We start from the raw sequence: 16,210 nt of genomic DNA on the forward strand, positions 1-16,210 counted from the left end.
TGGTGTGTTAAGATGCCAGGGTTCTTCCTGACACTGAGCCTGTTGTCACTGCTCAGTTTGCCGGGAGCACACTCCTCCAGAGCCCTGATTTGGGCATGGCTGGCCTCTCATTTTTTATCCCTCAATTGAATTGCTGCTTTTTCAGAGATGCTTCATAGAGCACATTGCCTATCCTGTTGAAATGTAGGCACTCTCTGTTAGTTTTAATAATAGCATATATTATAACACTATTTTTGCGCGATTAACTATAATTTGCAACTAAATAATTATTTGATTGATTTTCCATGTGTATCATCTATAAGCCTAAATAGAACCTAAGTTCCACAAGAATAACAAGCTTGTCAATTTTGTTTGCCAGATATTTTCCAACTCCATAATCTTTTGTAGCTTATTTAGCCTCTCTGTGCATTATCTTCCTCATTTGTAAAGTAGGATTAATTAAGGGATCACAGGGAAATTTAAAAAGGTAATTCCAGTAAAGTGCTTCTCACTGTAACTAACACAGTAAAAGTAAAGTATTATTAGTAAATAGTATTTACTATTTAGTATTCACTACTTTACTATTTAGTAATAGTAAAAGTAAATTATTATTAGCATTCTTTCCCATGTCCCCAGTACCTACAAGAGTTCCTGTAATATAGCAGAGTTTCAGTTAATATTGTTTCAATGAACGGATGAATTAATAATGGCACAAGGAAGAAGAGAATCCAGAGGGTGAGCTTCAGATCCCTGGTTTCCCAGAGATGTAGGCAAGATTGAGAGATGGGAATGCAACACTTGAGTGATGTGTGGAAAGACAAGAGGGTAATTGCTCTGAACTGCCATAGAGTTTTTCTATTGAGCAAGTTGTTCTTCAAATTGAGTGTGATTTCCACAGAAGAAACCCCAAACTCTCCTCCCCAGAAAAGGCTCCCACATTTCTTCAGTATTATTCTTACAAACGTTCATTCATTCTTCTTTAGTTAACTCATCCATCCCACAATCATAGCTGAACTGTTCAGTGTAAAATCCTGTGGAAGGCTTGCCATGTTCGTGTGATAAATTTCTTTTAATGTATAAATTATATCAGACAGTTTCCACTTTGAGTTGAGTGACAGTAAGAGTTTATTTTTAAGAAAGGAGGGAGAGTAGGTTTCTGAAGAAGTGGGGATTGCTTCCAAGGGGAAGGAGATGAACAAGAAGGGAGGCAGAGTCTATCAAAGGCAAATCTCAAAAGCTTCATACTTTTACCCTCGGTCAGCCCTGTTCATCTTCATTTGTGCATTGACAAATAGTCTGCACAAAAGTTCATGGAATTGTGAGTCATTTCATCCTGGGTGGCCACAGATTTACTGTAGTGGGACCTGAAGTTATTAAGGTTGGACCAAGTGTAAGGCAAACATGATCAATTTTGGCTCTCTCCTTGTGTTGTGGGTAGGCCATTTAAACTTCTCATGAAGCAATTTTATCCATCCAGGTAATAAATATAGAAGTAACCTGTTCAGGGGATCCCTGGGTGGCGCAGCGGTTTGGCGCCTGCCTTTGGCCCAGGGCGTGATCCTGGAGACCCAGGATCGAGTCCCACGTCGGGCTCCCGGTGCATGAGCCTGCTTCTCCCTCTGCCTGTGTCTCTGCCTCTCTCTCTCTCTCTCTCTCTCTCTCTCTCTCTCCTCTCTCTCTCTATCATAAATAAATAAAAATTTAAAAAAAATTAAAAAAAAAAAAAGAAGTAACCTGTTCAGATTCCCACTGGAAATCAATGCAAGCCTTACACCAAGATCTTGTAAGATAAATAACATACCATTTTTATGAATTACTGCATATATTTAAAAAAAACTATATAAGACAGTTAAAGGAACAAAAGCTTACATCTGTATTTAATTTGTTTAGATTTGAAATTTTGAAAGCATAAGGCTATATCAATATACATAAATAGTCATGTCTTAGTAACTATATATATTTAGAGTAAGGGTTAGCCTTTTTTTGTTACAAAATTTTATTTACTTATTTGAGAGAGAGAGAGGATGAGAGAGAGAGAGAGAGAGAGAGAGGGCATGGGCAGTGGGGAGGGGTGGAGAGAGAAAGAGAGAAGCAGACTCTGCTTACTGAGCAACAAGCCCTACATGGGGCTCAATCTCAGGACCCAGAGATCATGACCTGAGCCGAAGGCAGATGCTTAACCTACTGAGCCACCCGGGTGCCCTGCATTGGTCTTATATTAACCTAAATATCGGAGTAGATTAAGACTTATGCAAAATACTTTGAAATTAGTATAAACAATGCACTAAAACAGTATTTCCCAATGTTCCTTGATGGTTATAATCTCCAATTTGAAGTTATACGAATCATTAAAACTTCAGTTTCCTGGGTTCTATTATTCTATTCTCTAATTCAAAATTCCCAGAGCATGGGCCTGGGAAAGTTATTTTAGAAGTATTCTGGTGATTCATTTGATATGGGCAACTTGGAAACAATTGCTTATGCCATTTTTAGAGCCAACTGGGGTCTATGATAAAGTACACAAGCCTGAACCCTATCACATTAAGACTAAACCAGTAACTCATAGAATTCACAATATCTACAGCTACATGCTATTTCCTAAGCCTTGCAATTTGATTTTTATCTCTAATTAAGACATATTACTTTTACTTTATAAACAAGCTTTTCTAAAATAATTTGTGTCTTTCTTCCTTTACCAGTAAAAGACCATGTAAATTTTCTTTCCCTGAATTTTGGAAATAAAAGAACATTTTTTTATACTGAAGTAGGCAGGCTTTGAACCTTTTAGGATTTGCTTTTTTAACCATTTGTTTTGTTTTGTTTTTACTTTTTTTAAAAAGATTTTATTTATTTATTCATGAGAGACACAGAGAGAGAGAGAGGCGCAGAGACATAGGCAGAGGGAGCACAGGCTCCCTGCAGGGAGCCTGAGGTGGGACTCGATCCCAGGTCTCCAGGATCACGCCCTGGGCCAAAGATGGCACTAAATCGCTGAGCCACCCGGGCTGCCCTGTTTTGTTTTTACTTACAGAAATTATCATTTTTACTCCCACATTAATCAAGATTACATATTGGGAGAATATGACTAGACAACTCTATTTCTTTCAACAATGGAAAGGACTGTCAAATTCTTCATAGAGTTAATTAGCAGCAGAAAAAAATCTTTCTGGCCTCGCTTCTGTGAGCTTGTCTTACTAGGCAATCTATAATATAAAATTATAAAATATCCATGATATAAGTGTGCTGGTGAAATGTAGTATCCTATTCATATTGTTCTGATATCATTTAATGGTGTGGTCCATGAACTGTGTTTATCATTTTACCATCAGGAATATGTTACTAATAAAAATAAATGAAATTAATTCAATTGAATGCCTTCCATATATATAAATATATATCTAGCAATACAGAATACTTAAAAATAAGTAAGCATTGATTGACCTGAAGGCACTTATAGACTAGGAGAAGTAAGATATAAACTGATGTAGTAAAGTGGAAATCAATGCAAGTCTTAAGAAAAATAATTTGGGAACTTACTTTGGGAGAGGAGAAAAGGAAAAGCTTTGAGACATCAGGACAGGCTTCATACAAAAAGGTGGCATTCGGGCAGAGCTTTAAAGAATGGGTGGGTTTGAGGAATGGGATGGGGAGCAGCTAGAGACTAACTAGGCAAGGGGAACATAATGAGAAAAGGCATGGAGAAATGTAGGTATTGGGAATAGACCCAGAAGACAAGGTGATTTGGGGGAATTAGCAATGCATGTAGCTCAATTGGAAATGAGGAGTCATCAGTAAATAATCCCTAGTTGGCTGGAAGAGAATGACATATTGAGTGCTCATTTACAGCCTTTATTGAGTTCCTACTATGTGCCACGCACTTAGCTAAGCACTTTGTGTGCCTTATACAATGTAACCCTCACAATAATAGTGTGAAACAGATGTTAAGCATTATTCCATTTACAGATAAAGGACAGAAGTAGAAAAGTGAAATGACGAACAAAGCTAAGCCATTAATTAAATGGCCTCCCTGACCCCAAGGATGAAGTGCATTTACTGCCTTTGGGATGTTAGCATGATTACAGAATGTAAGGCAAAGTGAAGGAAGATAACACTGAAGGATGGGAACAGGTTAGAGACCACAGTGTTTTCAAAGCCCAAGAAAAAGACAATGTGGGTGTTCCTAAAGTGGAAGCAAGTTGATTGAGGGAAAAGCAGTTTGTTTGATGCTTATTTTATTGTCCCTAAGAAAACATGTGGGCCCACTTTCTCGTAAGATAAATTAAAATCCTTTACTACATCTATCACAGAATGCTCTAGATTTCTTTTTTAGAATTTATCATGAGTTGTAATTACACATTTGTCTGACTTTCTGTTTAAAATCTCTCTCCCTTTCTAGGCACTGAGGTCCTAGGTTAAAGGGACTATGCTTGTTACACCCAACACTGTATGCAATTACAATATGTATTAAGTGAATTTAAGAATGGATAGTGGAGAAATGCATAATAATGGCTTCAAGAACTCAGAAGTAGAGAGTTGGAAGGGAGTTGGAGTGATAAGGAATACAGGGGAAGGGAGAAACTTTTTTAAAAAATTATTTCAAGACATGGAGGCCCAAGGATTGTGCATTGAATAAAGTGAGAAAGCCAGAAAAAGGAACTTACCAAGATAAAAAGATGCATGATGTTTTCAATTTAAGTCTGTATTCCACAGGATTTACCAATATGATCAACTAGTTCAACAGACTTTATTTTTGACTCCAGCCTCTTTTTAATATTTCGTTTGTTCTTTTGAAGAACTGTTAAAAATACATTTTATACAACTGAATCAAACTAATAGGTCTATTTTTTTCTTTTTTCCATTTAGTTCATAATATTTAAACAAGATTGGCCAAGATTCACTCGATGTAACTGTACCCATGGATAATCACTGATAATATAGTTACCAATCTTTTGGTTATTTTCTTTTTTTATTTAACCAAACTAATTTGCAGGAGAGCCTTCTTAATTCCAGGGGACTAAGTAGTTTTACAATTTTTTAAAGCAAATGCTTAGCCACTGTGACTAACGCTCAAAAGAATTGTCTATATTTCTATTTACCTTAATATATGGATAGCAATGACCAAAAATTGGTCTTATTAATACCTCTGGTTTTTTAAAAAAAAAAAAACATTTTATTTATTCATAAGAGATACACAGAGAGAGGCAGAGATGCAGGCAGAGGGAGAAGCAGGCTCCATGCAGGGAGCCTGATGTGGGACTTGATCCCAAGACCGTGGGATCACTCCCTGAGCCAAAGGCAGATGCTCAACCACTGAGCCACCCAGGCGTCCCCAATACCTCTAGTTTGATATGAGTTTCTCATTTTCATCAGAACAAAGTAAGTCCCTTTTAAAAATCTGTTTAAAAACTCGAAAAGCATTCTGAATCAATAAGCAAACTAAACAGCACTAGGATAGGAGAGTTCTGAATTATACTACATATGTTGGCATAGCAGTTGAAGGATTGGCAGCAAATTTACAGGTCTAAGTCCGACTCTAAGATTACTATCTGTGTGTTCTTATCCTTTCTACAAATAAGAAATTAACATAGAAAAATTCCAAATACAGAAAATAGGGACATTTTGCCACAGTTGGAAAATGTTTCTTTTATTATTATTATTTTTTTAAATTTTTATTTATTTATGATAGTCACACACACAGAGAGAGAGGCAGAGACATAGGCAGAGGGAGAAGCAGACTCCATGCACCGGGAGCCCGACGTGGGATTCGATCCCGGGTCTCCAGGATCGTGCCCTGGGCCAAAGACAGGCGCCAAGCCGCTGCGCCACCCAGGGATCCCTGGAAAATGTTTCTTTATGGAATTGGCTATTTCCTATCTGTCCTTGCCTTGTTCATATCTCAAGATTTGCAATCAACACCCTTTAAATTATACATCTTTCTTTAGTTTGTATAGTAAAAAACCCGATCTTTAAACTCAATGACACCTTAAAAAAACAATAGGGGAGGTAACACAGTTAAATAAATACTAAATTGCAACTCAAGCAAATGTTACCTTCCTATTTCTTACCAACAAATGCAAGACTTGTCTACATCCAACAACTCTGAAAAATATCCCCCAAGGAAAAGAAGTGTAATAATCTGAAATCAAGAAATGTCTCACATGGAAATGAAAAATGATTTCAGTGCTGTGTGGTTAGAGAATTGCCTCTCAGCAGCTTATAATGTGCTTAGGACTTAACTGCTTCATAATTTGGTGAACTTTAATAAAAATAACAAAAGCTATTATAATACCTGAAATATGAATAGCATATAACAGTACCCATCAAAAACCCCAAAAACAAGAAAGCCCATATTATTTTGTTTCACTCATGCATACACATTTGAAAAAGAGGCATCCCAAAGCTTCATATTTATTTTTCTAAAATCATGTTAATTTCTTATTTATTTCAGGCATTACTAGAGACTCAAAATTTACTGCGCACTCAGGTTGCAAATTTTACCTTCAACCTTGGATTTTCAGGGAAGTTTTACCACACAGGTAAGAAGGAGCTTTGTGTTCTCAGGCAGCTACATATAAATAGGAGAGAGGATTTTAAATGTTTCATAAGTAGGAGAAATAGAATATCCAGACTGATTATGGGAAAAATGTGGGTACATTATATAGCCAAATCCAAAATCAATGAGCTTGTTTACTTTGGCAAATACTGTTAGAATCAAGGGCAGAGGAAAAGATTGACTTTTTCAACTCAGTAAAAGAAGCCATGATAATTATTCTAAGTGTGACTATGCATCTTGTCGCTCAGCATAGTCCAAGTAGAAAGCATAGTGATTGTGATGATGATGATGATGATGATGGTGATGATGATGTCAATGACACTCCAATAATAATAATAGTGGGTAGTGTTTTTAAAATGTCACAGAGTCAAGGTGACAGACATTTTTTGTACATATTACTTTCCTTTGGAAAACATCTGGTGATAAGAGAGGAATTTTATAGCCTCAAAGAAAATTAATACAGGGTCATATTGCTTAATTTACCTTCCATTGCAGGATTTTTCCCTAAAAATATTACAATTTGGTCCAACATACATTAAAACAATCATAATAAGGTTTGTATTTCTTTCCATCTCAGTCCAGTCACAGTTGCACTTCTGCTCAGTGTCAGCTTCTTAACAAATTCTTAAAATGTGATTAGTGTTCATGCACTACTCCATGTTCTGATATTTCTCACTTCTTTACCCATCTTCACCTTCAGAATATGACTTTTATTTTTTGAGTATCAGCATTCTAATGTCTGACACTAGTATCGAGAAAACTATGTGCAGAGAAGTGACTTTCTTATAATAATGACAAAAATAACACAAAATAGTGTGTAAGAGCCTGTATTAAGGCAATACCTACTGTCTGCTCCTATTTCTGCATTTGTGCTATAAGCCAAATGCTTTATGACTTTGCACTGTTGTTATTTCATAGTATCTTAGTGAAAACATTTCATGGTATCCTCTATGCATGCGCGCATGTTATTGACATTTAAAATATCCCGTGCAAAGGTAGTCTTTAATTATCATAAATGCAGCTCATTTACACAAGGAAGCTTTTTAATGTTTAACCAAGGAGGCTCAGCATGGTTTATTAGAATATTGAAGCAGTGACGTCTTATTGGCTTTTCTTTAATGCTTTTTCCCCTCCCGATTTAAAACATGTAAATCTGTTTAAAGTAATAGAAGGAAAATTAGTATTTAGACCATTTGATAAATGGTTGCAAATGATTGCATATTTTAAAAGGACATTTTGCGGAAAGAGATTTGGGTCATCATATCTGCACAGGCAAAGCAATTCCAGCTTACAGTTTTGAAAATAGACATGGCTTTGTAAATCTTCTTCAAAAGCCCCCTCAAGAAATGAGTTCAGGACTAAGAAGCTCTGACTCTGAAGTTATAAAGCAGATAACTCTAAAGGCTGTATCTACTCATGCAGGGGAAAAATTATGGGATTATTTAGAGTTCACACGCAAACAATACTATTTTGTCTTAAATAGCTATCTAGTGCAAGTAAAGCCATTCTTTTGGTTGAAATATATCTGGATAACTGCCTCAGCTCTTTTATTTACTTTTCATATTCAGAACTATTAAAGCTGTCAGACATTCACAGAGTTAATGTTGATAGCAGGTTATAACACTTCTCATTTCTTCTTTACGATCCTGAGCATGTACACAATACACATCCACTAGGAAATGAGCAACACACTAGTTAATATCACAGGGATAGTTGTTGGAGGAAGATATTTTAAAAAAGCATTTTAATTATGCCTTCTAAGAGAGCTTATTGACTCTTTATTGGCTCTTTATGTTGGTACTAACCTAACAAATATAATGGAAAAAGCACTCTTTTCTGTTATGCTGTGGTGTTAGTACACTTTAGAGACCAGGCAATATACATAAATTTGTAAATCCCAGAAGTTTTCTTTCCTTCATATAAAGATGAAACTTTTGTTGATCTTTAAGTGTAGAATCATTGAAAGGCATTCATACTGTATTTCAAAGGTGCAATCATATTATATTGAGTACTTATTAATTTACTCAGAGATATGAAATTTTCTTCTAGAGTGAAATTAATATTGGTGATGCCCACTATAGGGAGGGCACACCTCTATGTTATCTAGTCACATTCTTCTATGCAGGCTTAACTATGTGGAGTGAAGTTTGCAAATCAGGGAAGGGCTTTCCTTACACTTGCACTCCACTGTGATGTGTAACTATTAGAAGATGGCCTTGTCACAATGACTATCTCAGCTCTCTCCCAGGATGTTCTGATTTTCCAATGCATGAGGATGCTGATTGATGAGCCTCATTGTTTTGAAGACATTTAATCACATATGCCCAGCGTAATAATGATAGATTCTTCATTTCTTAGACTGTTCCACTTATTTGTATTTCCCATGTATACTTTCCCGTTCAGTTTCTCTGCCCTTCACATGCTAAAAGCAATCTCACCCAAAAGGACAGATTGCTAAGCTTTCTCTAGCAGCCAGTCACGCACAGGTACCAAATTGAAAGAGGAAGGACATACAGTTGATTAAAAAGAAAAAATAAAAGTGCGGAGTTGGAAATAAAATAAAATGTTTTAGTCTGAAAATATGTAAAGCTTGATTGGAATTGTGCAATGAAAACTCAGAGAATGAAGACATCATAGCATTAAGATGTCTTCTAGGATAAAGGGCTACAAATATTTTGTGTAGGGCATAATTTCTAGTGATGAACATTGCTACTCTTTATAATTAATAATAAATCAAATAGGATTCAATCAATTACTAATGGATATTTGCAAATTGTATTATTATTGTTTTTTTTTTCATGGGAATTCATTTGACAAAATATAGACACTTTATATAAAACTATTAACTTTCAAACGTGAAATTTTTAAAAAATGTATTACATCCATTCACCTTTGTTTGCTTTTTGTTTTTGATTTTCTGTATAAAGTATTGGTTCAGAGCATAGAAACAGACTGCTTTCGTTCAAATCCAGACTGACACTTACTAGGTTTGTGAACATAAACAAGTTACTTCAACTTTCTGTGCCTCAGTTTCTGCATCTCCAAATGAGAATAATATTTCTCTTATCTAGAACAACGCATAGCATATTCTAAGTGTTATGTGTTTATTATAATTACTTCAAAAAGTATTCTTGAGGGAACCTCAGTGGCTCAAAGTATTCTTGAGCCCCCTGGGTGGCTCAATGTTTTGAGCATCTGCCTTTGGCTGAGGTCATGATCCCAGGGTCCTGGGATTGAGTCCCGCATCAGAATCCTCACAGGGATCCTGCTCCTCCCTCTGCCTATGTCTCTGCCTCTCTCTCTGTATCTCTCATGAATAAATAAAATCTTTTAAAAAATTAAAAATAAAAAGCACTTTGTATAAGATCAAATTTTATAAAAAAAAGTAAACAATAATGCACATCACTCGATTTTCTAACTTTGAAATTACGGTTGCATACATACATTTATTTATGTATTTATTTACTTGCCTTTAAAGAGAGTTTGCACTGCAACGTGGGGAACACAATTATCAACTGAAATAATACTGTTCTTATATACAGAAATAGCATTTTTAGAAACAGCTTTTGTGTACGTGCCTTATAAATTATTCAGTAAGACAATGCATAACAACAACATGTATACAATGAAAAGATAAACTCTACTTATTTATTGATACAAGTAACATTATTAGAAATATATTTTCTACCTGTCTCTTTGAAGGTTTTACATGCATGCAATTTCCTGAACACATTTTCTGAAGTTAATATTTTAAAAAATTTTAATTTAAAATTTAGTTTCAGGTGTACAACATAGTGATTTCACAATCATACATGGGGTGCCTGGGTGACCCAGTTGGTTAAGCAACTGACTCTTGATTTTGGCTCAGGTCATGGTCTCAGGGTTGTAAGATCAAGTCTCTCGTTGGGCTCCACACTCAGCACGAGTCTGCTTGTTCCTCTCCCTTTGCTCCTCCCCTGCTTGTGCTCTTTCGCTCTCCCAAATAAATATATAAAATCTTTAAAAAAATTTTTAGAAGTGAAAGTCATATACATTATAATATGCTCACCATGAAAAGTGTAATTTCTATCTGTCACCAAAGTTATAATGTTATTAACTATATTTCCTCTGCTATACTTTCCATCTCTATGACTTATTTATTTTATAACTGGGAGATTGTACCTCTTAATCCCCTTCACCCTGTTTCACCCATATCCCACCCCCCTCCCTTCCAGCAACCACTGGTTTGTCCTCTTTGTATATGAGTTTGTTTCTCCTTTGTGTTATTGTTGTTGATACTGTTGCTTGTTTTATTTTTAGATTTCACATATAAATGAAATCTTAGGATATTTGTATGTCTTTGACTTATTTAATTTAGCATGATACCCATCCATGTTGTGCCAAATGGTAAGATTTCATTTCTTTTTATAGCTGAGTAATATTCCACTGTGTATGTATATCACATCTTCTTTAACCATTCATCTGTGAATTTATACTTGGGTTGCTACTATATCTTGGCTCTTATAAATAATGCTGCAGTAAATATAAGTATTCATATATCCTTTCCAATTAGTGTTTTTGTTTTCCTTGAGTAAATACCCAGAAGTGGAATTATTGGATTGGATGGTAGTTCTAGTTTTAGGTTTTTGAGGAAACTTCCAACTGTTCTCTAGTGGCTGTACTAGCTCACATTCCTGCCAACAGTGCACAAGGGTTCTCTTTATTCCACATCCTTACCAACACTTCATATTTTTTATGTTCTTGATACTGGCCATTCTGACTGGTGTTAGGTGATATGTTATCATGGTTTTGATTTGCAGTTTTTCCCTGATGATTAGTGATATGAGCATCTTTTCACATGTCTGTTGGCCATCTGTATGTCTTCTTTGGGAAAATGTCTATTCAATAACTCTGCCCATTTTAAATGGATTATTTGTGGATTTATTTGGTGTTGAGTTATATGAATTCTTTATCATATGTATCCTTTGCAAATATCTTCTCCCATTCACTAGATTGCCTTTTTGTTTTGTTCTTGGTTTCCTTTGCCGTGCAAAAGCTTTTAGGCAGGATGTAGTCCCATCCTGCCTAAACTCATTTTTGCTTTTGTTTTTCTTGACTAGAGAAATATATCCAGAAAATTATTGCTGAGATTGATGTCCAAAAAATTACTGCCTATGTTTTCTTTTAGGAGTTGTATTGTTTCAGGTCTTATATGGAGATCTTTAATTGTTTTGAGTTTATTTTTGTTTATGGTATCAGAAAGTGGTCCAGTTTCATTCTTTTGCATATAGCTGTCTAATTTTTCCAAAACCATTTATTTAAGAGACTATTTTTACCCTAGTATATTCTTCCTTCCTTTGTCATAGATTAAATGATCACATAAGTATGGATTTCTGTCTGGCCTCTCTATTCTATTCTATTGATCTATTTGACTATTTTTATGCTAGATCTATAATGTTTTGATTACTGTAGTTTTGTAGTATAGTTTGAAATCTAGGATTGTGGGATGCCTGGGTGGCTCAGTGATTGAGGGTCTGCCTTTGGCTCAGGTCATGTAATTCTGGGGTCCTGGGATCAAGTCCCACGTCAGGCTCCCCACAAGGAGCCTGCTTCTCCTTCTGCCTATGTTTCTGTCTCTTTCTCTGTGTCTCCCATAAATAAATAAATAAATAAATAAATAAATAAATAAATAATCTGGGATTTTGATACCCCCAGTTTTGTTCTTCTTTCTTTTTTTTATAAAGATTTTATTTATTTATTCATGATAGACACACAGAGAGAGAGAGAGAGAGAGAGAGGCAGAGACACAGGCAGAGGGAGAAACAGGCTCCATGCAGGGAGCCTGACATGGGACTCGATCCCGGGTCTCCAGGATCAGGCCCTGGACTGAAGGCAGCGCTAAACTGCTGAGCCACCAGGGCTGCCTTTGTTCTTCTTTCTTAAGATTCCTTTGGCTATTTGTGATCTTTTGTGATTTCATACAAATTTTAGGTTTTACTAATTCTTGTTCTGTGAAAAATACTTTTGATATTTTGATAAAATATCACTGAATCTTTAGATAGCTTTGAATAGTTTGGATATTTTAACACTAGTTTTTCTAACCCATCAGCATGGTATATCTTTCCATTTGTTTGAAATTTCTTCATCTTCTATTTCTTTCATCAGTGCCTTATAGTCTTTAGCATACTGGTGTCACACTTCCATGGTTAGTTTTATTCCTAGGTATTTTATTATTTTTGGTGCAGTTGTAAATGGGATTGTTTTCTTAATTTCTCTTTCTGCTCTTTTGTTATTAGTGCATAGAAATAGATCAGATTCCTATATATTGATTTTAAATTCTGCAGCTTTGATTTTATTAGTTCTAGAACTAATAGGTAACTATAGGTAACGTTTAATTAATTTTGATCACCACACAGTTCTTTTTAATTATCGTAATATTTAAAATTAGTTTAGTGCATATACCAACCTTTACGGAACCATGCCAGAGTCAATATGCAAAAAAAAAAAAATACAAACATCTTTTTACCATTTAGGAATTACAATATTTCATACATAATGAGCAAATATAAAGCAGACATTTGTACAAAAGCAATAATGCAGACACTGGAATTTTATAAATTACATTTTAATGTTGCCTTATGCAAATTAACCTATAGCCCAGATCTTGCTAAATTATTCTTATATTGGCAGACTTAAAGAACTTACAGAAATATGCTATATCTCATAACAAGATCCTCCACAAGTGATGACAAAAAGTGAATTCTTTGATATTTTACTTCTGAATTTAAAAACTTCCTATTTGTTGAGAATTTAGAGAGGTAAAAGGGAATAACTGTTAAGTGAGAACAAAAAAATACTATATTTTTAATTAATAATGATGTAGATTTGAATCTAGATCAAATTGGAAATAAAAGGTTAAATATGAACACAAATTCTATTTATTTATTTATACATTCATTCATTTAAACACAAATTCTTTAATGGATTGTAATATGTGTTAAATATGTTGATGTATGAACTACAAATTATATTCTCACATATAATTTAGGCAAAAATTAGGTATAGAGAAATACGTGTCAATAGCATAGAAAAATACGTGTTTACAGGGATTCAAAATTTTAATATTTTCATTTAGTTGGACTTTAAAACATTTGAAATTCTGCTTTGGTCCCTCAGCATGACTTGATATCATATTTTTCATTAAGTTATTTCTAGTGTCACAAGCTTGCCTCACATGGCTTTGAATTATAAGAACTATTATATAAAATAAGAGAAAGGCTGATGGGAAATTAATCTATGAAGTGAAAAAAAAAGGTTTTTAAATATCTTATTTTAAATATCTTATATACTCCCAACTTTGTGATGAGTGTTTATAAATTAAGACAATCTCTAGTATAAAGATCACTAACATTTTATGATCAGTCATGCATCTGTTTATGTCAATAGTTTGCAAATTTCCTTAAATTGAGTAATTGATGTCCTTCCTGGTCAAGTGTACATTTTGTGCTTCCTGCTAGTTTCAATAACAATCAGTGAAGTTTAAAGTGAATAGAAGCATTTCTCAAACATTCTGTATTCAAAGCACAACAGAAGGATAGGAGAACTATCAATTCATTCATTGCATGTGACATCAAGTAATTCTTTCTAATCTGCGCCTCAGTGGGCTGCATTATGGCCATAAGAGAGAAACACTTGGTTAAAACATTTCATGCTTAAAGTCTATCTGAGGAAATGATAAACTTCTCTTCATTTGGATTTCAGTGTTTGATGTTCTCTGTATTAACAAAAGTCAATGAATTGCATATCTACCGTACTAATAATTTTAGCTAAAGTTAACAAAAATTAAGGATCCTGTCTGCTCAACTGATTCACAAGATTTTATCACATTCAAAACTTCTATTTCTTTGCCCTTTGTAGAGTAGCAATTGTTATAAGTAGTACGGTGCCAAAACTCTGATTAGCCTGATGGTCCTTTACCTTTTAAGAACTATGGATTATGAACAGCATCCCAGAAATAATGCATATACATAAATCATGCAAAAGTTGGCATGCACCTCAGCAGACATATGAAAGCTCTGAAGTTCAATGACATTATATAAATATGAACTGAATTAAATTATTCACCTATTCACTGCTTTGGGGAAGTGGCACAATACAGTGCAAGTTAAAGGAATCCAATCTCTGACCTTAAGAAATTAATAATCTAGGCAAACAATGTTTTCAAGAATTTGTAGAAATATGTAAATTTAGAACACTAAGGATAAACCTGTAGATATTATTTTTAAGAAGAGATCTTGATATTTATGAAGTGCTTACTGCAGTCAAGATATTAAGTGCTTTAATATATCAATCTCGGGCAGCACGGAGGGCTCAGCAGCTTAGCGCCGCCTTCAGCCCAGGGTGTGATCCTGGAGACCCGGGATCGAGCCTCACATCGGGGTCCCTGCCTGAAGCCTTCTTCTCCCTCTGCCTGTGTCTCTGTCTCTCTGTCTCTCTCTCTCTCTCTGTGTGTCTCATGAATAAATAAATAAAATCTTTTTTAAAAGATAAATAAATATATCTTTTCACAAAGACCCAGTGAGATAGATATTTGTATCCCCATTTTAAATCAGGAAACCAAGATTTAAAGAAGTTGACTTGTCCAAGGTCACAAAGTCAAGTAAATGGCAGATGTAGAGACTCTACTTCTGTGTTTATTGATACCAAATTACACTTTAACCATTTCACAGCACTATTTACTACATGATCAGTGAAATCTTTATTATGGGACACATAAGTGAAGCATTTGGAGAAGATTCCTTAAAAAAAATACCTTTAATATTTATTTGCTTAGTATTAAGTTAAGCAGCCATTGGTAAAACATACTGTATTGTGGGAAAATAAACCAAATAAGTGTACCTCACACTCTAAGCCAGAACCTGTTATTCTACTTCACTTAGTTAAGTATCTAGAGACCAAATAGGAATCAATTCTTACATTATTGATCCAGAACATTTTAAAATTAGACTGCATATCATAAAATTGTGCAAAAAATATGATATCATACAGTAAGAATACTTGCACATATCTGCAACAAAGTGAATTCCCTGGGAAGTAAGTTGTAATTTCCTTTTTCTTTTTTCACTTGTGGCATGACAGATGGTTTTTACAATGCCTTGAGCACTGTTAACAAATTTTCTTAATAGAGGATGAAAACTTTATTTTAGTTTCAAGTTCTCAAGTAAATGTTCTACTGTGTTAATAACTTCATTGTTTAAGTTTTATGAAATATTGACATTAAAATAGGAAATGTATATGTTCATAATATTCGTGTTAGAAATGTAAGGATACAAAAGTAATTGTACAGTGTTAACTTTTAAAAACTAAGTAGAAAAAGATTTAAAAGAAAAATACTGAAATGTTTCCACTGAATTGACTCTAGATGATGATCTTTGTTTCTGTTTTGTTTTGGTTTTGTTTTGGTTTTCAGCTCATCTGTGCTTTTTTGTCACTTATTTAATAAGCATATATTATTTTTCTTTTTTTTAAGATTTTATTTATTTATTCATGAGAGACACACACAGAGAGAGAAGCAGAGACACAAAAGAGGGAGAAGTGGGCTCCATGCAGGGAGTCCGATGTTACTCGATCCGGGTCTCCAGGATCAGGCCCTGGGCCAAAGGCAGCGCTAAACCACTGAACCCCCCTGGGCTGCCCATA

The 16,210-nt window shown here is 34.7% G+C and overlaps 1 protein-coding gene across 1 annotated transcript in view; it reads left to right on the forward strand.

Annotated features, from left to right (window-relative positions):
• Positions 1-16,210, forward strand: part of LOC129521227 (bifunctional heparan sulfate N-deacetylase/N-sulfotransferase 4) — a 246,980-nt gene that overhangs the window by 100,842 nt on the left and 129,928 nt on the right. The window contains exon 2 of the mRNA XM_055342506.1: positions 6,428-6,515. Within this exon, the coding sequence (XP_055198481.1) occupies positions 6,428-6,515 (88 nt within the window). The remainder of the gene's footprint in view (positions 1-6,427; positions 6,516-16,210) is intronic.

The sequence above is a fragment of the Nyctereutes procyonoides genome, unplaced genomic scaffold, assembly GCF_905146905.1.
Source record: "Nyctereutes procyonoides isolate TBG_1078 unplaced genomic scaffold, NYPRO_anot_genome, whole genome shotgun sequence".
NCBI lineage: Eukaryota > Metazoa > Chordata > Mammalia > Carnivora > Canidae > Nyctereutes > Nyctereutes procyonoides.